Source organism: Arvicanthis niloticus (genome assembly GCF_011762505.2).
Source record: "Arvicanthis niloticus isolate mArvNil1 chromosome Y unlocalized genomic scaffold, mArvNil1.pat.X SUPER_Y_unloc_21, whole genome shotgun sequence".
Lineage (NCBI taxonomy): Eukaryota > Metazoa > Chordata > Mammalia > Rodentia > Muridae > Arvicanthis > Arvicanthis niloticus.
The window spans coordinates 127,106-151,483 of NW_023045012.1; the positions used below are offsets into that span (position 1 = coordinate 127,106).

Consider the following 24,378-nt stretch of genomic DNA (forward strand, 5'->3'; position numbering starts at 1 on the left):
TTCAGGAGCAGATGGATCTTTATTCAAAATGAACCTAACTATAGAAATGTTTGTAACGTCAACTCTATGGACTTCTGATGTTTTGAAAACCAACTATAAATGTAAGGTAGCCTGGACTGTTGACTGTTATCTCCTCTCAGCTTTTTCTAAGTAAAATATTGAAAACACTGTAACAATAAACTCAAAGCCATGAATTTGCTATAGTCCCGTAACTCATAGGCTAACCGTCCCAAATCATTTATAAAAGTTAAAGAAGAACTGGGTCTAAGCCTTGTATTCCTAAGTGTGTTATACAGGCACAATGCCCATGAGAGTATCAATATTCATCTCACATATCAATAAGATGCTCATACCAATAAAAACCTTAAATTGAAATCAAAGTAAATTTTGTACCATTTAAGAAATTATAACTTCATCTTGATATTAATTATACAGATTTCTACCAATAGGTTATGGCTATGCAATAAGTTCTAGCTAATCCTCCCTGTTCCAACAAAACTACTACTTTTCCCTAGAAAGACAGACCAATATTAACCACCTTAGTCCCCATGCCCAGGGAATAGGGGCACTGACTCTTCTTTAACTTCTTCCAGCTGATTATGAGCATTGAGATATTAGAAGAGGGGTGGTGGGAAGAGTAAATTGAGAAGCCTCTGATGCTGTGTCTTCACTGCATCCAGATGGAATTCCAGGACATCAGAGGTTTGGGCAGGTCTGCTCAGTATGCTTGATGAGTAGATACACCAAATTTGTGTATTCTGCAGTAAACAATTCTCAGAAAAAGTTTTAGTATCAAGAAAAAATTTTTTCCTAGAGGTTTGACATTTTTTAAAGATGTTGGTTTTAGCAACTTTTCTTTATTTTTCCCTTGTTAAAAATAGTTGTAATATTTTTAGTTCAAATTTTATCCCCTTATCCCATTTCCACCACCACCCAGGAACCCTTTATCCCATCCTGGCTCCCCCCTTGTGCTTCTATGAGGGTATGATTTTCCAGTTTCTATGATGCTGTTTCCATTTACATAAATTGCCTCCTAAATTTCTAAGTCTTTCCCTTTATGTTATTAAATCTCCTATTTTTTCTTTCCTTTTTTTTCTCATTTTTCCCTTTTTAGTCTCTTTTTTTTTAAATTGGTCATTATATTTTATGCCCTTACCCCACTTCCTCCCAATACCCAAAAACCTCCTATTCTATCCCCCTTTTCCATGCTTCTATGAGGCAGTGCCCACACTTATTCCCCCACTACCGCCTTTCCACCCTCAGGTCCCCCCCCCCAGTCTGAGTTTGTTTTTTATGGTACAAAGAATCTCCTCTCCCACTTATGCCTGACAAGGACATCCTCCCCTACATATACTGCTGGAGTCATGGGTCATTCCCTATGTTCTCCCAGGCTGGTGGTTTAGAACCTGGGGGGCTCTGGTTATTTAGTATTTTTGCTTTCCTCCTGCTCCTGGGGTCACAAACCCTTTCTGCTCTTTCAGTCTTCTCTCTAAGTTCTCCATTGGGAGACCCTTGATCATATCAGTGGTTAGCTGTGAGCATCGTCCTCTGAATGTGTTAGTCTTTGGCAGACCTCTAACTAGACAGCTATATCATATTCTTGACAGCATGCACCTCCAGTCATCCACATAAGTGTCTAGCTAAGGTGACAGTACATAGGATGAATTCCCAGGTGGAATTATCTCCTGATAGCCCCTCCTTCAGTTTTGATGGGGATTGCATTGCATCTATAGATGGTTTCTGGCAAGATGGCCATTTTTACTAAATTAATCCTGCCAATCCAGGAGTATGGGAGATCTTTCCATCTTCTGAGATCTTCTTCTATTTCTTTTTTCAGAGACTTGAAGTTCTTGTCATACAGATCTTTCACTTGCTTGGTTATATTCACTCCAAGATATTTTATATCATTTGTAACTATTGTAAAGGATGTCATTTCCCTAATTTAATTATCAGCCTGTTTACCTTTTGAGTATAGAAAGGCTACTAATATATTTGAGTTGACCACACCCTTAACACTATTAATGATATTCTGCTATACTTGAAGACAGAAACCTAGCATAACTGTTATCACAGAGGCTTCACCCAGAAACTGATGCAAACACATGCAGTGACTCACAGTCAAACATGAGGTGGAGCCCAGGCAGTCCTGTGTAAGAAGGGAAAGAAGTATTGAGGAGCAAGAGTGACCAAGGACAGCAAAAGAAAACCTACAGAATCAACTAACCTGGGCCATAAGGTCTCATAGGGTCTGCACTGGAATTCAGAAAGAATGCATGGGAGGAATAAATTAGGGCCTCTGCACATATGTAATAGTTGTGCAGCTGGGTCTTCATGTGGGACTCCAAACAGCAGGAGCAGGTGTTGTCTCTGATTACATTGGCTGCCTTTGGATGCCTTTTCCTCAACTGGGCTGCCTTGTCTAGCTTCAAAAGAAAATATGCCTAGTCTCACTGCAACTTGATAGGCCATGGCTGGTTGATATTTACAAAAAGGCCCCCTATTTTCGGGTGAGAAAGGAGGAATATGGGGAAGGAAAGTAGGGAGAGGAAGCTGCCATTGGATGTGAAGGAAATATAACACACACATACACATATATACACACATACTCATATATATATACATACATATATACACACATACTCATATATATATATGTATATATATACATATATATATACACACACCCTGGAAACATGTTTTGTAAGAGCTATTTAATTATTAAGAACAAATCCATATAGCCACCAAATTTTCCCATGTGATGTTGTTATTTTTTCAAGAACTACAATTCTCAGCATTCCAAAAGTTACCTGGTCCTTTGGTGAATGGAGCTTACAGGTTAACTTAGAGTTTTACCCAATATGTCTGGTAAGAACTTAAATGAATCTTGAAATTCAATGTATACAAAGCAAGAGGAATTTCTGGGAACAATCATGCATACATATATCATCACTATACAAAGAACAGTAACAAAATCGGTACATTTATGTTCTCTTTTCCAAAGCTAAATGAATACTAACTTAACTCAGTAATATGTAGTGTGCCTTATGACTAAGCTGACCGCCCTCAGCTCTCTGTCTTCTCAGAGGTACAAATTCTGTGTGTAAATATGGAAGACATTTATTGCCAGTCATGAGCACTAAAATCAAAGAGCATCCTATTACTTAAACAGTGGACTTACTTATTAGAATCTGAAGAGGAACTCATTAACCTGCTCACATCCTCCTCTTTAGGGACATTAGGGAAAGTCAAGTCAGAAGACACACACCCCACAAATGCATAGCAAGTAACAGGAACACTGTTCTGCTTCTTGTAATTAGCATGAGTCAATTTAATATTTATATTCTACTTAGGAAAAGCCATGCAGAAATTTTAAGTTCTTGATCACAAAGGAAACCAACTGGGGGTTCAGGAATCCAGGCCAGCCTGGGCTGCAGAGAAAGAACACTGTCTTTACAAATGAATCCCAGTGAGGCCTGGAGAGGTAGCTTCATGGCTAAGAGCTCTGATTGCTCTTGCACAAAAATCAGGATCTTTCTCAGTACCTATGACATGTTGTGCAATCATTGGGAACCCAAGTTCTAGAGGATTCAACATCCTCTTCTCCATGGATACCAGATGAATATGTGATACACATACATACATGCAGGCAGAACATGAATATATGCGAAATAAAATTAATCTGAAAGATTAAATAAGAATCTAAATCCTCACACTCTTTAATCTACTTTCTCTGCCATATGAAGGTTACTAAATCTAAAGTACAGAGCTCAGTGCAACACCGATTCTCACCTGTAAGAAGTCACATGGTGAGGATTGTTACCTTCACAGTTATTCCTGTAGGATAGTAAAGCATATGGACCCACAGGTACCATTAATTCTTTTTGACATAAATAAGGTGGCTACCTACTAATGATGGGATGGCTTGACTATATTGTAGCTAGAGGAATTTAATCTATCACATTATTTTATCTTCTTAAAAATAAATAATAAAATATCAATGGGGACTGGCAAGATGACTCAGTGAATAAAGATGTTCCTTTTTACTACTAAGCCTGAGGATCTGAGTTCCATCTTTTAAACATGTTTGGTGGAAGGAAAGAACTAACACCTGGAAATTTCCCTCTGACCTCTATGAGTATGTAGGCAGGCAAGTGAGCACACATAGGCAGAAACACTTAGGTAGTCAGACACACTTGTATGGACACACACACACACAACCAAAATAATAATAATAATAATAATACAAGCTTCTCCTAATTCAGTAATGAAAATTACTCCTGTGGTTCCTTCCTCAACTTGAACAAAAAATGGTATGATTTCTCAGCAATTAGAAATAGGAAGCTTCTCACTCAGCATTTTAAACTAAAAGGAAAAAATACAGCTATTTTACAGAGTTATTCACTATAATATTTTTCTATCCTATTATTTACTTTTGTTGAAATGTAAAGTAAAAGAATTAGTAATGGGGACAGATGAGCTGGCTTAGTATTTAAAGGTACTTTCTGTCCATCCTGATAATCTGAAACCAATGCCAAGAACCACAAAGTAGGAGGAGAAAAATCTCAAAAGCTGTCTTCTAAACATCATACATATGGTCTGCACATGTGTGCACAAATGTTCTCTCTCTCTCTCTCTCTCTCTCTCTCTCTCTCTCTTCCTCTCTCTGTCTCTCTCTCTCTCACACACACATACCACTTACAAAATAAATAAAAAATATAATAATACAGACTTCTTCTATTAAAATAATGAAAGATATTTGTATGAATCATAGTGTTGAATTAATTCTAGAGAAAAAAGCAGGCAGCATGACTTTCAAGGTCTCTGCCATTGGTAATCTTAACCATAACCTGGTCATTCCAGATTTCAAAGCTATTTCATGCAACCTGAGAAAAATGTAAATATTTATTCAGGTCTTTCAATTTTGAAAAAATAAAAGGGCTCAATTTCTTGAAACCTTACTTTTAACCGAGTCTATGTCCAGGACTCCTTGTTCTGCAAGCTGCAAATGTCCTCCACTATGAGCACTCCCTTTGTCATACCTGGAAGTCTACACAATCCAATGCTGTTTTGTTTCTTTAGTTAAATTACAAAGTCCTTGCACATGGCTTTATACAACTACCAACTGCATTACTACTTATAAGCACAGTGTGAATTTACAGGGTAAGTTTAGGAACAGAAAATCAAGATAACGAATATCAAACATCAATTGATTTCTCTAGCTACAAAAATAGTTTATACAAGTGATATGAAATGAAAACTTTTGTTTCTTCAACGCAGACTAGAAAGCCATTTGTGACAAGCCATTACCTTCAGCAAAAGTCTCTCCAATCAGGTCCAGACCATGAGGTTCCTTTATGCATTGATAAGAAATTCAAAACAGCACATGCACCTCTCTGGGACCTATATACAGAAGGATTGAGAGTGCAAGGGAATCCTCAATTATATAGCAAGTTCAAACCCAACTGGGACTACATGAGACTCCATATTAAATCATAAAACAAAACAAAAAATACCTGAAATATATTAATGTATGAAATGAACTTCTATCAAAAGTCTCCAAGTTTCACATATTGCTAGATAATGATATGCATTTTGAACAAATCTACTCCCTGTTGTCTGTTTTATTTAGTTTTGTCTTTGGTGAGTGGTATAGGAAACGAAATGCAGGACTTTACCCATGCTCAACAAACACTTTCAACTAAACTACATACTCAATCAGGTCTGTTTATGAGAGATAAACTCATAGAGGGAAATAGTGTCATATTAATTAACTTTGAAATTTTACACATCAACTGATGAACCTTGAAAGTATACACCTTTATATCTATATGCCTTTCATATAAATCTATCAAGTCTATAGTTGCCTCAATTGCTAACCCAGGAGTACAGACATAACTAAAAATTCTAGATGCTGTGTGTGCCCTATATAGCTTGGTGAAAAAAATCTTAGAAAAAGGGTCTTATTTTGTAAGACTAACAATGACCATCAGGCACAAAATATGCTCTCTCTCTCTCTCTCTCTCTCTCTCTCTCTCTCTCTCTCTCTCTCTGTCTCTCTCTCTCTCTGTCTCTCTCTTTCTCTCTTGCTCTCACTTTCTCTCTCTTTCCTTTTCCCTTCCCCATCTCTGTTTCTCTCACTCTCCCTCCCCCTCCACTTTTCTTCTCCCCATCTCTCTTTCATTCTCTCTCTTCCCATCCCTCCCTCTCTACCCCTCCCCTCTTCCTCTCGTCTTCTCTCTCTCTTACTCTCTCTCTCTCTTTCTCTGATGTGATTGTGTGTGTGTGTGTGTGTGTGTGTGTGTGTACATATTCCCATGGTTAGAACCAACTCAAAACAGCTCTCTTTCTCAAGATTTTACTTAGCATTATTTGAAAGAGGTAATTTTTTTAATAATCACTAAAGATAATATGATTAAAAATGGATTTGATAACTAAAAGTGTTTGGGATCAAAAAACCAAAACAACCTGAATAGTCACAAGAGTCAGGCAAAGCAAGATCTTCATTTGGATTAGGTAGCAAAAATTGACCAGTCAGGGACTACAGCACAGAGTCAGGTGCTGGGCCTTTGACATTTCATCATAATAAGTATACAGATGGCAAACTTTTATTGTACTCAGGCCCCTACTGATCCATAAGGGACACAGAACAGATTCAGTAGCTGACCTGTGACTCTGAAGGGAGATTGTACATTATTTTTAAAGGATGGGATCACAAAGCCAGATGGAGTGTGTGGGCTGTAGCATTGTCCAATCATATTTTGACACACAGAGTTGAGCAAGGATGTAAGCATTGGTGACTAACCCTTATCTGCATCACATGCTTTTCAGATCCTTGATTAATAGTATTAGTGGTCCTTCTAGTGGACTTTTGGTCTTCTGGTGAACATTTAGTCCAGTAACAAAGGAATGGAATGACTACCTGTAGTCAATTAAGTCATAAGAGGCAATACATTTACATCTTGGGGGTCTTAGTTTAGATAGAAGGACACTTCACTCTTCACATTCTTTACTAGTTGACAGCCAAACATGAAACACCTAAAGAAGCTGGATAGGAGTGAGTGCAAGAGCTTGGAAGCATGAACTCAGTTTTGACCCTGTCAGCAAGATGGAAATTGTTCCTGAGATGACTTGACTCAGGCACTTTTTCAGGAACAACCAAAAACATAGAAAGTCTTTTGGGATTGGGCTTAGGATGTAGGTCAGTTGGCAGAATGATTACCTAGTATGCACAAAGAAAGGGGTTCTATTTTTGGGACCACATAAACCAAAAGAGGCATACATGCCTATAATAATCCAAACACCTGGGAGGTACAGGCAACAGGAAAAAGCTCAAGATTATCCTCAGAGCTATGGAGACAAGAAGAAACCCTGTCTCAAAAATGTCCTAAAGTCAACACAATGATTCTGTGGGTAAAGGTACTTATAGCCAACACTAATCAGTTCAATCCCTGAAACCCACAGAGTGGATAAAGATAATCAACTGTCAAATTATCCTGTGATCTCCCAAAGCACACCTTGATATGCATGTATGTGTTCATGTGCACACACATAAATACACACACATTAATACATACAAATTTTAAATTTCTTATGGACTCTATAAAAGAATCTACTAAAAGTAAAAATGGAAGACAATCATAGAGTATATAACCAATGCCCAGAAACCTGCTGTAGGTCTTTCTGTGGGAAGATTGCATTTTGTATTTGACTGTGGGGATTGCAGCAGGAGATAATAGAGAAGAAAAAATTTTCTACATGCTTCTCCTTATCACCAGAAATGTTAAATTAAATCTCCCTTGAAGATGGGGAGATCCAAGGGTCTGGTTCATAATCCCTCCCCCCATTTGTGATTTTCCAGAGAGAAATCTATGGATTTTTCAAAGACCTTCAAATCTGCCATGCATCCTAAGGATTTCTGGGAACAACAGTACAGGCAGAGAAATTTCTTATCAACAAATCTCTCACCTTAAGTATAAAAATTCACTGAAAAGACATGAGACAGCTGCCCATCCTTTATAAGAGTTCCCTTTTCAGGTTTCTCTATTTGTGTTTTGTTCTTCTATGTCCAATAGTGGTGCATAATTTAACTACATGCTTTAATTATTTGCCAAAGTTCAAAAGTGCAAAATTTTATGGATGAATAATTACTGACACAGGGAAGCAGTCGTTATTTCAGAATAAACAGCCAGGAACTAATTGTGCTTCCAATTACTTAATTGAAAGTGTAGCAAATTCTGAATTTGTTTTATATTCAAAACAGATTTCATCCTTTTAAATTAAAAAATAATTTGAAATTTAAAAAAGTAAATATAAGATTTTATAAGCCATGGGGAATAATACCTAATTAGAATGTCAGTGAACCATTTGGAGCAGATGAGATGGAGCATTGGATTTTTGTTACAGCTGACAGATTGTATAAAATTGACAAAAACAGTGAAAGAAGACATGGGAATTTTTTATTGTGTTTCCAGAAAACACTTCAAGGCCAACTTTGAGTTTCTCCTTTTGCATATCAAATCTTCTATTACTTCCATGTAAGAAGGCTGTATAAATACAGAAGCCTACTTCTGATATACTGGATCTGAGTACTTCACATAGAAATATTGTGAAGATACTATTAAACAGTGACACCACATTTCTAGATAATGTCACCTGTAAGATGGCAGTTCTATTTGTAAAAACATGCGGGAAAATGGAGGGTTTTAAATTTTTCTTCAATGCATGTTACAGCTAAAAAGTCAGTCAGGTATCTGTATTTTAGGGTAAAAATAAGTAGCCATAAGTCATAGAATTATATATTAGGTAAAGAGGAAAGGAGAGAGAGACAGAGAGAGACAGAGACAGAGACAAAGAGAGAGACAGAGACAGAGAGAGACAGAGACAGAGAGAGACAGAGACAGAGACAGAGACAGACAGAGAGAGAGTAAGACAGTGAGTGAGACACAGAGAGAGACAGAGATAGAGAGAGAAAGAGACAGAGAGATCACCTATGGTATAAAGAATTTAGATAAAACTAAGTTCCAAGAACTAATCCATTTAATATAGAGAGGAATAGTCAGCAAGCAAGAGTAACAAGGAGAAGGTCCTTAGCCAGAGGAGGCAAAAGGGAAGTGGTTAGCAAATGAAACAACATTGCCATGAGCCAAAGAACATGGGAGTAAATGGGGGATTTGACAACATGCTGATTTTTATTTTCTTTGGTAAGAGCTGGTTCCATAAAGTGGTAGGCACGGAGGCTGCAGATGTGTGTGATAAAGATTATTGTGAGCAGGGAGAGAGAGAGAAATGAATGATGACAAGGGCTCATAAATTGAGTAGAGAACTGTCTTGCTAGACGAGAACACATGGATATCATCCAATATTGGATACTTGTCCCTCAACTGGAGCACAGGCAAGGAGGGCAAAAGACTGACTGTGGTAAGAGAACATAATGTCTGAAAAGGGTGAGAACAGAACACATGGGAAATATTAACTTGAAAGATCACAAGAAAGGCCACAATTCCTATGCTGTACACGCAGGGGCAAAAGATGACCAGAAATGAGTCTGACCACTTCCTATCTTGCTTGGGACTCTTGTGTCCAGAGTATCTTTGGCTCTACTGTCCCCTCTAAACACATCTTGAACTTCATGGTGCCTGGAGATACTTACTAAGCTGGAACCATTGCTCATACCCATCCAATGGCTGATATGTGGTGTGGTGTGGTGTGGTGTGGTGTGGTGTGGTGTGGTGTGGTGTGGTGTGGTGTGGTGTGGAATGGTGTTCTGTACTGTGCTGTGCTATGATGTGCTGTGCAGTGGTATGCTGTGGTAGCCTGTGTTGTTGTGTTAGTATGATGGTATGGTGTGGTTGGCAAGAACAGAAGAATCTGTGAGCATCAAGAAACAATGGGAACCTTCTTTATCTGTGCTTGTCTTGAGTTCCTGGTCCATGTGTAGGGCTTTGACAAGACGCCACCTTTAAAATAAGCACAGAAAGCACACACTGTGTGTTCTTGGACACCCGAAGCTATGGGAAGTTGATGTGAAGATGAATCTTAATTTATATTCTGGTCTTAAAAGGCCATTATACCTTTGGCTTGAGCCTGAGACCATACTATGTAGTATCACAGGCTGAACCTAAACCACAGCAATCCTGGAACCCAATGTGCAGAGCCTTTCCAATGGGTTCTTGCTGATGAAGGGAGCCACTAGCTAGTAAATCTTCCCTAATGTCTTGTGGTCAGGCCTAAGATGAACATGGGCTAATGAAGCAATATCAAATCTACTCATTTTTGCCTTTATCTCTCATTCATTTACTCTTTATTTTTTCCTTCTGCATGACAGGAGAAGAGACAAACAGGCATGTCCTAGGTCAGTGATTCTCAACCTTCTTAATATTGTAGTGACCCGCAACCATAAAATTATTTGTGTAGTTTTGCTAATGTCTCAGTATTTACCCAACAACCTAACAATGTGAGGGCAACTGTGCTCAGATGTCCCAGGGCTTCTTGAGGAGGTTATCACCAAGAACAGCCACACTCTAAACAGTGAAGTAACCCAGTTCTCTCCACAGGTGGCCTCTAATCTCCTGGGATTCCCATGTCTCTCCCTGAGACTTGCTCTCTCTGATTGCTGCATTCTGCAGTCCTGTGTTTGGGAGTAAAGTGTTCTGTTCTCCCATGTCCTATTCTGCAACAGAAGACCAAAGTACTAAAGTCCCTTTCAAAATCCAGAGCTATACCTGTGATTGTAAGAACTATAAGTGATATGTGGGAAGACAAAGGCAACTCCAAAGTCACTCTGCTACCAGGATGGTTGAGGAGCTATCATAAGCCACTTCCATACTCCTATCCTCAAAACCATAATCACCTCTCCAAGTCCTCATCTCCAAATCCATCACACTGGAGATTAAGGATCCCAGTGAATTTAGGGAGCACAGAAACTTTCCTTTTCTAACCCTCGGGCATAAACCGTGAGCCTAGAGGCATGCCAGATTATTCTTGGTTTTATTTCATTGGTTTGTTTACTTTAAAAGTAAAGCTGAGACAACACACACATAAAGACAAACCAAAAAGAAAGGCTGCACTCAGGAGGACAGTGTCTATACTCATAGCCACATGCAAGAGTAGCAGCCAGTGACATTTGTAAGTGTGGCAAAAAAAATGCTAATACACTAGGAAAAGGTATTGCATGAGATGTTTAGCTCTAAATGTGGGCTCTTCATCAGGACATAAGCACAGTCTACCAAGTCAGTAATATTCCTAGGATATCACAGTCAACAACACAGACATAAGACTTGTAGTTGAGCATAGTGTTTATTAAGTAAATATGTATACTATTTTGAACAGATATTACTTGCTCACAATTGGGTAACCATTTAACATAGGATATCAAATAGCACCGGGCTACAGAAAAGAGATAGAAATAAAAAAAAAATAAACAAGGCCTCAGAATTTGGGAAAACTACATGATAGAACAGGTTTCCCCCCTGTCTTGCAATTCTATGGTATTTTAAATTTCATCAAGAAAAATATGTAGGACCCTGACACACTGCTCATGCCACAACAAAAGCACATCTGGATATAAATATACACAAAGTGGTGTTAAAAAAGCAGGGGCCAGGGATCACCTGTTATCACCCACCAAGTAGGATTTAACAGTCAACTTCTGCAGCAATATTTACAATAAACTGACTATGCTTAAGAATAACTACAAACTTAATTTGCAAGTAAAGCAGTATGACCCACCCACCCTCTCCCATCAAGGGACTCTCCCATTTTGTATGGCCCTTTGCCATGCAGACAGTGGAGGTCTGTCTTCAGCCTCATCTTCCGCTCATGGGTGAGGATTAGTGTCCTATTCAGCCTGAATGGAACCAGAGTGATCTTGTCCAGGGGGCAGAAAGCGTGGAATTTTCTCTCTTCGGTGGTCAAAAGAAACATGCTGAGAAAATAAAGGGGGGGGGGTGAGAGTGGTAAAATTAAATGCTTGTCTAGAGCTCTTTCATTACATAATCTGTGCTGAGGAAGACAGAAAGTAGGATTGTACCTGAGAAACATCAATCTAACTCAGTAATATACAGATCCTAGTAGACACTGGTTTTACAAACCAATGAGTTCTACATGTGTAACTTCCTCAACTTGATAATACTTCAAGTCGGCATTTCAAGTAGAGACTATATTTCTAGTGTGTTTCCCTCATGAAGAAGAGGCCCAGAATCCTTTGAAATGCAAAATAATAAAAGCTATAGAATATATCAACTTTTAATACTGATTCTCTCTTTGCCTGTAAACCCAAGAGTGGATCTTTACTAAATGATAATGTTCTGTAATGGGACCCATGATATTATTCTAAAGCTCCATAAAATTTTCTGAGGATTCCAGGCCATGTATTTTTAAATCAAGGTTTCCAGATGATTGAGAATCACCTACAGGTGACATTGCTGATTGGTGATATGATTCTGCCAATACTTGTTGTGACACCACTGATGCTTGACGTGATGGTGCAGATGCTTGATGTGACACTGCCAATGATTGACATCGAGGTGCAGATACTTGATGTGTCACTACAGATGTTTGACATAACAGTCCTGATGCCTGACGTGAAGCTGCCAATGCTTGACATAACTGTGCAGATGGTTGACATTTTGATGCATACACTTGGATTAATGGTGCATATGCTACACTTATTGGTGCAGAAACTTGACATATTGGTACAGATTCTTTATGTATCGGTACAGGTACTATACATGATGGTGCAGATGCTGAACATGATGGTAAAGATGCTGGACATGACACTAATGATGCTTGACATGACAGTAATGATGGTTGAAATGAGGCTGCCAATGTTTGATGTAATCCAGTCATTTCTTGGAATGATCTTGATGAATGATGCAGAGGTGGAGGGGCACAATCAATAGGATCCTCCCAACATCTGTAAGAGAAGAAGTTTGGAGCAGTGACATAAGTCAAAGAATGATGGCTCATGAGAAATTCTCCATGCTACATATAACCTGACCCACATTTATATATTATTAGCTCTTCACAGCATGTAACAGAAATCTTACATCTACATCCCTGGTTTTCATAGCCAGTGCCTTCATTCCAAAATGTTAAAGAACAGACATGAAACTGGGGAATTACTCAGCTATGGTCAATAAAGTCTCTCTACAAACACCCTATGCAGAGACTCTGAACTTGAGCAATGAAGCCAACTAATTTCAAGGCTTAGATTTGAAGTCTCTCACTTTGAGGCTGTCTTATCTAGGCTTTCTGTGTGAAAGATCCTCCATTCTATTAATAGGTACTTAGATAGGCACTACTAGGCAGGAAAAAGGGAAAAGGTGATGGCCTCCACCCTTCTTCCCAATCTATCTCTCACCTATGTGTCTCATTTCGTGAATGCTGAGAATTGTCATTTCCAAAAAATTCCATGGTGGGTGACCCCACGTCATCTATAACAGTCACCACCTGTAGAAACCAACAGGCTTATTGTAAAAAAATTACAGGTATACCATACAACCCCGTCTTACATTTCAGGCTCAGACTATCCCTGTACCTGTTCTCCTCTATGATATCCACGAGGTCCTTGTCCTTGCCCAGTATGTTGCTGCCCAGGCCATTCATATTTTAAGTTTCGAAGCATTCCAGTACACTGGGAGAATTCATATTCACATTGTTCTTGTTCCCTATGCTACAGGTTTTGATGCATAAAAAAATAAACATAAAAGTAATTCAATGTCGGAAAAAGACACCGCCTCCCAAGAAATGAACTTAACATTCAAATGAATTCAAAAACAATAAAAGTCTGGTCTCTGTACATATGAGGCTATAGGAACTACTGACTGCTTTGCTAGCACAGTATTCAGGGACATGCCCCTGGGTTACAGACTTCTAAAAATCCAGAACACCCACACAAACATGTGTATATCATCTAGCCTATATTCAGGTCTACCTTGCACAGATACTTTTCACTTTCTGGGACCACTGAATTGCAACGTATGGAGTAGGCTAAGCCAAGTAAAGGAAGCAACCCAACATTTTTTTGAAAATGAAATGTTGTTTCAGTTATAAAAGTAAACTAAATTTCTATACCTCCTCTTCAATATCTGGGTAAGAAGGTTGTTCACCATAGAAGGATCTACTGATATTCAAATCATAGACCTCTGTCATCTTCACTCGTGGGCCACAGAGTTGGAAAAACTTTTCCCCCAAAAGTGGATGATGGTATTGATATGTTCTCTTTGGCTGCATTTGTAAGTACACAAAGTAACAAAGATCTGTTGTTAGTCTATGCTTTTCTTTAATGTACGAAACACAGTGGACATGGGGAGGGATTGCTTACCCAAGCCCTTAAGAAACCCCAGACATATAGATGTTACACTGGGCCCTGCTAAGACCTGCCTGGGCCATCACCTCCTGTACATAACCAGATTGCAGACCCATTACTCATTATTATAAGAATTAAAAATTATATCTACACTGAGAATTTAATTGTGTACTAATTCAAAAAGAAAAAAACCCAAAACATTTTTGTTTAAAAAACTTTTTTAAAAAGGATAAATGTATTCACATGCTTTTTCTTCTAAATAGTTCAATGAAATTTCCTGGTACTCCAAAAAAAAAAAAAAAAAATCCCTGCAAGGCAAAAAGGCCTTTTCAAAAACAAAGATGCCAAGACTCAGGAATTTGCCATTGTCACATTGCTGGGGCTAAACTGAAACAACCATCTTTTAGGTTTTAGTCTATGAAGATTGCCTGGGGAATTGGCGGTGGAGTATCTGCCTTTTGGATCTGTAAGAGATACAAACAATTCTGCATAACTGATAAAAACTCACTTCCTTGCTTGATCATCCTGCATATTTAAGAATCCTGCCTTTTAGAAAATCATTATTTAAATACATGGTTATATCCACAATCACAGATAGAAGAAATGAAGGCAAGCAGAAGAAAAGAAACTAGCTTATGCTGCTGTTTGCTGAGGAGAAGGTTGGGATAAGTCTTCAAAAGAGCTGCCCTCTCTTGAGATTTGCCCACACATGAGGAAAATCTGGACCAGTAGAAATCCAGTATTTTCATAGCAGCTCAACTTACTTCAACTATTCTCTGAAGCACAAAACATTCTTGTATATTTGAAAAGCTAGTAGATTAGAAACTATAAAGTTAACCTGGGCAAAGTGAATTTAAGCTAGCTTCTGGGTGCACAGCTTGTAATGGTGTGCTTGGACAAGATGGGGCAGCCTCAGATACCTTCTGATGTCCTTGTTCTTGACCCACAACGACTTCTTGAAACTTAGGGTCTTTCTTGTGTTCAGTATCTTCTGTTATTATACAGAAATCATCATCTGAAGAAGCATCATGACATGCAGAATATTCATCAATTACATGTTCCTTAGGATTGGATAGCTTTGCCTCTACCAAGGGTTTCTTCACATCCTCTTCAGTGCATTCTCCTTGTTCTGGAGTGGCCTCTGTGTCTTGGCTGTCATTTAGGAGGAACTCTGGACCTACTTCAAATTCTCTGTCTTGGGGCTCTAGCATATATTTTGGATCTATCTCATACCCCTGTCTAGATGTAGGGGCTAAGGAAGAAAGCACAGAGAAGATTGTGACAAAACAGTAAAATGTGCCAAAAAAGGAAAAAGCAAGTGAATAATAAGAATTCTATTGAATTCTTCCTATTGGAAGAGGGAGAATCTGCACATTTCTAATTGGGATTTCTAGAAGGTACAAGACTAGGGATTGATTGAATCTGTGAAGAGATATTTACCTTTATTGCTCTGAAATCATCATCTCCAAAATTTTACAGAAAACAGGCAAAGTTAGACTTGACATTTGTGATTTCACACCATTATAAACTGAGCACGGTTTTTATTTTAAAGCTTGCTATGCCCTTGAAGGTCATCCCATTTCTTTAGACCACATCCAAATAGCTAATTGTACCTACTTGATACTGGTGTTGTTGATGAAATATTTGTAGATGAAGAACTTGTGCTTGTCCTCATGCCAGTGCTTATGCTTGTAGCTGCACTTAATTCTGGGTTTATGCTTGAGTGAGAGGGTGTCCGGACCTGAATTAAGTCAAATGGCATTCGCTGAGTGGCTGCTTGAACTTCTACAATCTCAACCTGAATTTGCAACAGAAGATAACACACTTCACTTACAAGATAGAATAAGATAGGCATACTATGAAAAACAGTCAGACCTGTCCCAAACCTTAGACATACCTCACAATATACTTCAGTAATTGAAGAAAGACCCAAAATCTTCACACACACACACACACACACACACACACACACACACACACACCTACACATCCTTAAAATATTGTTGGGGTACTAAGCCTCAAAGAGGAAGTGGCCACTGATGGGTTTTCTCAGAGTTCCTACACATGTAAGGTAGGCTTCAAACACAATAAATGCCAAGTATGACATAATGTTTCAGGCTGATTAAATGGAAAATATCAGTACGAGTATTTTGGCTGTAAGAAAAAAATGAATTGTAGGACACTAGAATTTCTAAGGTTAAGGTTATAGAGCAAGTTAGGAGAATAAAAGAATAAAAGGAACAAAAGATGTCAGTTTTCCTTAAGCCTGCTTATGTTTTAGTCAAATATTATTTTAAACCATTTGTAGATGATCAACTTAGGGTCAGGATAAGCACAAGGACTATTCTAAGCATGGCAGTTACTTACAGTAAGGAAAAAAATAACAGAAACTGTCATGCTCATAAGACATTTATTGAAATGAAAGTCTTTCTATATTGATAACACACATTAACTAAATAATGATATAACAAGAATAAAGGCCCCAATGGTTCTCTGGGTGACTGCCAATGTACATACTTCTGTGCCTGCTTCAGGACACTCCTCCACATTCACAGCTTCAGCCTGAGCATCTGTTTGCATTTTGTTCCTACGGTGGCGTTTTCGAAGCCTTAATAAAGCCATAAAGAAATCATTATTAATATGTCTTTTGTGTATTGGTCAGGAAGCTTCCTCATTGCTGGATAACTTTCATAGTACTGGAAGGGGATTGAGGAAAGAAATTCATCAACAGGCTTACTAGCTGTGAACACTGTGATCAAGGATAATGCCTAGCATGACAAGACATGCTCATGTTTACAATCATGGCATTACAATGTTATAGGTGCAACCAACCAATTTCTGACTGGATTGATGGCCACACCACAGGAGAAAACACATAGGAACTGATCTGTGAAGCGTTAGGAAGAGAAGTTGGAGATTATATGACCTAAATACATTGTGTGAAATTCTTAAAGAATGAATAAAATCATATTGAAATTAACATTGTATAATGATATGTATGCATGGAAATACCATAAGTAAACCCACTACTTAAAATTAGGGGTTTTTAAAGTTAAAGTATGTCTAACTTTAAAATGTGCTGTGTCCTAGGATTAGAGGTTTAATTCTGTGGAAAAACACTTAGCCAACATAGTTTATGTTCTGGTTCTAAATCATACTCTAGTCTTGCAAAGACAAGAACACAAAAACAAGATATTATATTTATATTTGGGAGGTCAAGCAAGAAGAAATCCACCATCAGTACAAAATATGAGAAGTTGAGATATAGTAATATGTCTGACTGTAAAAAAAAATAAACAGCCAGGCAGTGGTGGTGCACGCCTTTAGTCCTAGCACTTGGGAGGCAGAGGCAGGCGGATTTCTGAGTTCGAGGCCAGCCTCGTCTACAGAATAAGTTTCAGGACAGCCAGGGCTATACAGAGAAACGCTGTCTCGGAAAAAAAGAAAAAAAAAAAAAAAAAAGAAAGAAAGAAAGAAAAAAAACCAAACAAGATAATCTAACAGTAAATGTGCTAAGTGATATTTATGAGATTCTGATGGCATAAAGAAGAGTTAAAACAGGAAAAGCCAGTTAATGAGTTATTGCAGCCATCTGCATATATTATTTGGGCATGAAATGTACAATTTTTACTCTTACTGGTTTGATTTTCAGTGTGAAATAATTTAAACACAAGCATATTATTTACAATAGTTAACACTTAGAGAAAATTCTAACACAACACACATACATGTGTATGGGTGTACATATATACAACACACATGTTGATTTCTTCTTGAAGGTAGGATCTCACATATCCCAGGCTAGGCTTAAACTCAGTATGTTGTCAAGGAAGACATTAGAGTTTTTATTTTGGGGCTGGAGGAATGACTCAGCAGTTAAGAATACTGACTTCTCTTTCAGAGGCCCTAGTTTCAATTCCCAGCTCCCTCAATGGAAGCCTACACCTCTCTGTAACTCCAGTTACAGAGTATCTCACACCCCTCTCCAACTGCTGTTTTTCACTGGAGATATGTGGCTCACAGACATACATGTAGGCAAAATACACAGATAATGATTGTCTTTAAATTGCTCTATGTGCCCCCACCTCTCAACTCAGATATCACAGGCATATGCTGCTAGGTTTATGCTAGGCAAGCCCTCTGTCAACTGAGCTACATTCCCTGCCAGTGGAGAAACCCTTTTTTTTTTTTTTAAAAAAAAAAAGTGACAAAACACACATTTCAAACACTTCAATTAAAGCTTTCAATTCAAGGATTTCTGGTCGATTCAGATCATAAGATGATTACAATGATTTTAGTTCCCTTTGCATTTTTAGCCCTTTCATATTTACATATTTCTTTATATGCTGGTGACTTACTCTGGGGAAGCACTAAGATAACTCTCCAACCCCAAGACAGTTTGAGAACATTTTCATAGCTCAGAAAAGGTATTCCACTGTTCTAGCTACCATTCCTCTCTGTCCCCATCCACTCTGCACACAATACCTGGCCAGAGGCAACCTCTAATCCACCTTCTGCCTCTGTTGAGTTCTGTGTTGTGAATTTACAGATGAGCAAAATTCAGTTTGTCTAGGCAGGCTTCACAGCAGGTAGGCTTGGTGGCCAGCAGGCTTTGAACAGAGCCTTCACAGGCTTCTGATTGTAAGCCCTGGGTCTTAACAGACAACCATACAATACTCAGATTCCCCCTTGTTTTCAATTGAAACCAGTCACTGAAGTTTAAACACTTGACATCATCCTGGACTTTTTGTAAGCCCTGAGCCTTGGCTGCAAAATATTGTTACTTTTTATCCATCTGTTCCCAATCCTCATTCTTTTAAGGTAGTAAGTAACCTGGGACCCCTAGCTCTCCCATGTACTTCAGACATTAATCTATCTTTCACCTTAAATTTGCTTGGCTTTGCAGAACTGTCTTAAAGCCAAGCTTGCATTTCCTTTGAAAGCATAAGGCAATTTTTTGCCTTTGAATTGTCTTGCAGGCTGTGCATGGTGGCCCACTCATGAAACCCTGGAACATGGGAGGCAGAGGCATGAGGATCTCTGTGAGTTGGAGGCCAGCCTGCTTTATATAGTGAGTTCCTGGAAAGCCAGAAAATCTCTCTCTCTCTCTCTCTCTCTCTCTCTCTCTCTCTCTCTCTCACACTCTCTCTTTCTCTCTAACTCTCTCTCTCACTATCTCTCTCTCTCTCTTTCTCTGTCTCTCTTTCTGTATCACTCTTTCTCACTTTCTCTTGCACTCAGGCTTTCTCTCTCCTTGAGCCTCTCTCCCCATTCTCCCTCTCCTTTTCCTTTTCCCTTTCCTTTTTTCTCCCTCTTGTCCCTCCCCTTTCCCCTCCTCTCTCCCACAAACAAACTGACAAATAATGTGACCTGCAGTAGACATCTTTACACCTGACAGCAAGTGAATGTTTTGCTCCATTGTCCTGTGTGGATGGAGCAGGATATAAGCCACTGCTGCATCATTAGGGAACAACCTCAGATGTATATTATGTGCTCTTTTCTGTCACTTTTTTCTAGAACCATTATTGGATTAATCTACGAAATGATGTAACAGACAGTAGTTAAACCATTCCTTCCATACATTAAAATGTACAGATCTGGAAACTGGAAGAGGTATTGGTGGTGGGCTACTCAAATACACATACAGATGTATGTATGTAGGTAGGTAGGTAGGTAGGTAGGTAGGTAGGTAGGTAGGCAGGAAGGTAAGTGAGAGAAAAATAGACAGAAAGGCAAGGAAAATTCTGTAGTTTTAAACATAATTTGACTATGTTAAAAATTAAAAATAAAAAACCATTTATCAATGTTCATTCTGTTGGAAGACAATAAATTATATTAAATGATATGGTAGGTTCAGAACAGCTAATTGGTCATTTTAAAACTCTTAATCTTTCTTATTTTGGCTTTATTTAGCAAAAAAAAAAACTTGTTTCAGCTCTGCATTATTTACAACCATGATACCTCTTACCTATGGTGTTGTAAAGTACTGTCATCATCAGAATCATCATCTACAGCATTTGTTTGAATGTTAACTGGTTGTGCCTGCAAAAAATTAGCATCATCAGTTGTCACCATTTTAGCATCTCTGAGAATCAAATCTACAGCTTTGTACAGAGAAGAGTTACACCTTCTTCTAACCCCCTAATTGGCATTAAATGTACCTATGTACTAGAAAAACTTGACATTTCTAACATGCATTATATATTCAAGTTAATCCAAGTGTCACGTCGGTGTGAAAAAATTGCTAGGTTTACAGGTACAAAAACATCTTATGCACATACAGTGGTTTAGTCCAACACTAGTAGATCAAGGAATTTCACTTTGATTCAAGTTCACTGCTTGCTATTTTACACCCTCACACTATAAAGACTCCTCTGACTGCTATCTCTGTTCTCTTTAATTTGTTTTCCAAAATATCAACTGGTATAGAAACAATATCCTTTAGGCACAGAGAGAAAAACTGGAGGAAATCACAAATAGACTTTCTGGTGCCATGATGGAGACTAGTGAAATATGGGTGGGACAAAAAAAAAATTGTTTTCTCTTTCTCAGAATAGGAAACAGATCTTGGGGCTGAGTCATCCTGTATATTAGAAGTCTACATTCTTGTGGCAGAAGATGAAACTCAGATCCCAGAGGGTTGGTATGAAGGAAGAGTGAATGAGGCAATCAAATCAGACAACATCCTTCAGTCTTCTCCTCTATACAACTTTCCACACTCTCTTCAATATGGAAAAGTGGTTTGTTCTGAAATTGAATCTAGGAGTGATCTACTATGGCATCACAATAGAAACCTGGTCTACAGCCAAACAGAGCTCTTTATATAGGCTGCTAACACTACCCAGTCTTCAATGTTCTAGTTAGCCCTGTATCCATTCATTCCAAATCCTGGAGTTTCCATCCCCATGACTAAAATCAACCCAAATTCCTGCCATTCACATCTGGTTATCTCCATTCTTGTTTCTTTATACTTCATGTTCCACATTCAAAGCAGCCTAGGGATTTCAGTCTAGATCATACTCTGCTTAGCATAAATTCTGTATGTATTACTACAGTGAGCAAAGTTCTGCACAATCTATCACTTTCCTGTCTCCACCATCCCCTTCACTCTTTCCCTTATTTGAGTCACATAAGCAATTTTATTCCTTCAAACTCTCCAAATTGAGGTCAGTGCACTCTCTGTATAGACTGCCTTTGTTAGACTTGGGGGTACCCTATTCAAAACAGAAATCACCAGCTCACTTTCCCATGACTCCTTTTATCAGTGCCTTGTCTGTTAGCTGCCTGTATGTGATTCCCTGGTACTTACTGCAGTATCTAGGACATGAAAAGTATTTCATGTCATTGAAAATACAAACTAAATGATTTTCAGTCTAACACATGAATTTTAATAACTAGCTTTTCCTTTGGCCTGTAAAAAGCCTTTACAATCAAGTACCTAAGGTTGTGAGGGAGGGAGGACATGAAAATTCACTTTATAAACTAATATACAAGTTGTTCTTTCTTTGCTGAATACTAAATGTATGTACACGGATGTCAGTAGCTGGAAGAGAAAAATGCTGTGCCCATCAATAAGAGAGAGATATAGAGCATACTCACTGTCTCATCCGGCGTACGTAGAACAGAAATGTTTCCCACAACATAGTACTTTTCCTCCCATAACAGCCTTGGAGCAGAAGACCAAATCTTTCTGCTATTAGGACCGAAGTTTCCAAAAAATACAAATGACTCTAAGGGTGACAGACATAATGGCAATTAAATCAGAAGCAATCCTGGCTAAGAGAGCAGGCAGACAACTTCCACATCACAATGCTGTTTGTCACCTCACTGGCAGTTTTCAAGATTCTGAGCCATGGACTTCTCTTTATCTCCCTTCCCTTCCAGCTAAGATCCCCAGTTTCCCACATGGTCACCACTAATATATGAGGCATGCATCCTGAAAAATCAAAGGTGTGATTTTTGTGCTGATGTCAATCTTTTTCTTTTGACCTATGGATTCTTGAGTTAGTCTCTAAAAGAAATAGTGTTTGTTTGTGTGTGTGTGTGTGTGTGTGTGTGTGTGTGTGTGTGTGTATTCATGCATCTGTCCAAGTGATTTTTAATGATATTTCACCTTTAACTTTCAAGAAAGAAAGAGGAGAAATATTTTAACATGCATTTGTGTACCTGAAGCAAAAAGTATTATACCTTACCTCTGATTAACTCAGATATTTTAAGGGTCAATTTTAATTTTATATCTTGATTTCTAGGCTTGTACTTCCTTAACCCTCAAAAACTAGGTTTCATACTACACCTGACATAAATGTTATCTGTTGAAAAATTTAGGTGAAATGATTTCTTTCCCCAGGTCAGTGTATAGAGATTTAGAGTTTATATTCTATATATTGGCCCTTGATATAATGTTAGAATTCTAGACTCCAGTGAATCTAATTTGTGGTATGGTTTACAAACTACAAAATCCATCTGTAACTTATTCAAGTTATTCATGGAGCTCCCTTTAAGCTATTCAGTGCATTAAACATTTTTTGGATTAGGTTTTTAAAATTATTTTGTTTTGTCAGAGGAGACATCCACATCCTCAACCTATATAATCATCCATGTTTCTTTATGACCTCACCTTATAAATTTCAGTATTTTTAAATATCTAATGTAGTCAGAAATTGTGAGTGTAGCAGTATCAGGTATTTCACAGTGACAGTAATACAAGAATTAGTATGCTAGCAATCAGGGAATACAGCACTCATGGACATCATGTAAGTATCATCATCTGGGTTGCTTACCATCATAAGAATCCTGTAGGTACAAGATGAATTTCACGTACTCATATATATGTCTCCCTTGGTACATGGTCCTGTAACAATATGTGTCCTGGCCACTCTGACCTACATTTCCTTTTCTTATATAACAGCAAAATTCGATTAGGCTTCCCACTAAAGAGAGCAAGATACAAGTAAAGTTACGTAGTCTGATGGATTATTTCAGACAATAATAGTCTTCCTTAGTCAAGACAATATTGTAAAGAACACAACTTTCTTTCCATAAATGCTGGTCCTCAGAAGAGATATCATTCTTATATCCATAAAATAGGCACTAGCTGGAACACAATACACTAGTATTTGTATAGCACTGCTAAAATTTGAGAAAGGCTGCTGTAATTATGTTTTATTGTAAAGACTAAGACAGGGTGGGATGATTTCTCAATTAATTAATTTTATTGACTCTTTTAGAATTTCATATATGCATGTGATATATTTTGATCATGTTCCCATTCCCTCCAACTTAGCTCAGATCCAGTTCCACATCTCCACTCAGTCCTTCCTAACTTTGTGTCCCCCAAAATACACAATTCCACTGTGTACTACCCATATCCTTCCACTAGAGCAACAGTTCTCAGCCCTTTGGGGGTAGAACAACTCTTTCATAGGAGTCACCTAAGACCATGTACATATCAGATATTTACATTACCATTCAAAACAGTAGCCAAAGTACAGTTATGAGGTAGCAATGAAAATAAATTTATGGTGGGGGGTTACCACAGCATGAGAGACTGTATTAAAAGGTCTCAGCATTAGGAAGGTTGAGAACCACTGCTAGGGGCTACATCCTTAGAGGTACCCCACCCTTCCTCCCACGGCATCCATCAGCTCTCTTGAACTCTTCCACTGCGTGTGAGGGCTCATCATCTGAGAGTAATGTCCTATTGAGCTCCTCCATAATTATCTAGAGGAAATAATTTTTAGTGTGAGAAATGTACTATTTGAAATTATAGGCTATTAACTTAAATAGATATATTATCAGCAACTACACTGATTTCTTTTCAAAAACTACTAAGGTGTAAGAGAGCAAGGAATTGTTCAGCTAAGTATTACTTTTCACACACAATTCAAAAATTAAATTAAAAGAGAAAACAAAACCATGTATGCATACCTATATTTGCCAATGGAAGATTTAGAATGATCTTCTCAGATATGTCATCCTTTTGTTCATCATGAACAAGATTTAATAGGCTCGTCCCAATTATATCTTCCTAGGGAGCAGGAGAAAGAACAGATTTTGCTTTAAATACTAAT

General features: G+C 38.2%; 1 protein-coding gene across 1 annotated transcript; it reads right to left on the reverse strand.

Moving 5' to 3' along the window:
- Positions 1 to 11,769: 11,769 nt before the first annotated feature.
- On the reverse strand, positions 11,770 to 24,335 carry LOC117701270 (uncharacterized; the record flags this gene model as incomplete). The annotated part of the gene is made up of 12 exons (XM_076706211.2): positions 11,770 to 11,923; positions 12,412 to 12,913; positions 13,361 to 13,449; positions 13,538 to 13,672; positions 14,074 to 14,226; positions 15,229 to 15,560; positions 15,926 to 16,106; positions 16,826 to 16,916; positions 20,277 to 20,350; positions 21,908 to 22,038; positions 23,089 to 23,238; positions 24,236 to 24,335. Coding segments are annotated over 12 exons (2,025 nt in total), but the record flags the coding sequence as incomplete, so codon positions are not given.
- Positions 24,336 to 24,378: the final 43 nt, after the last annotated feature.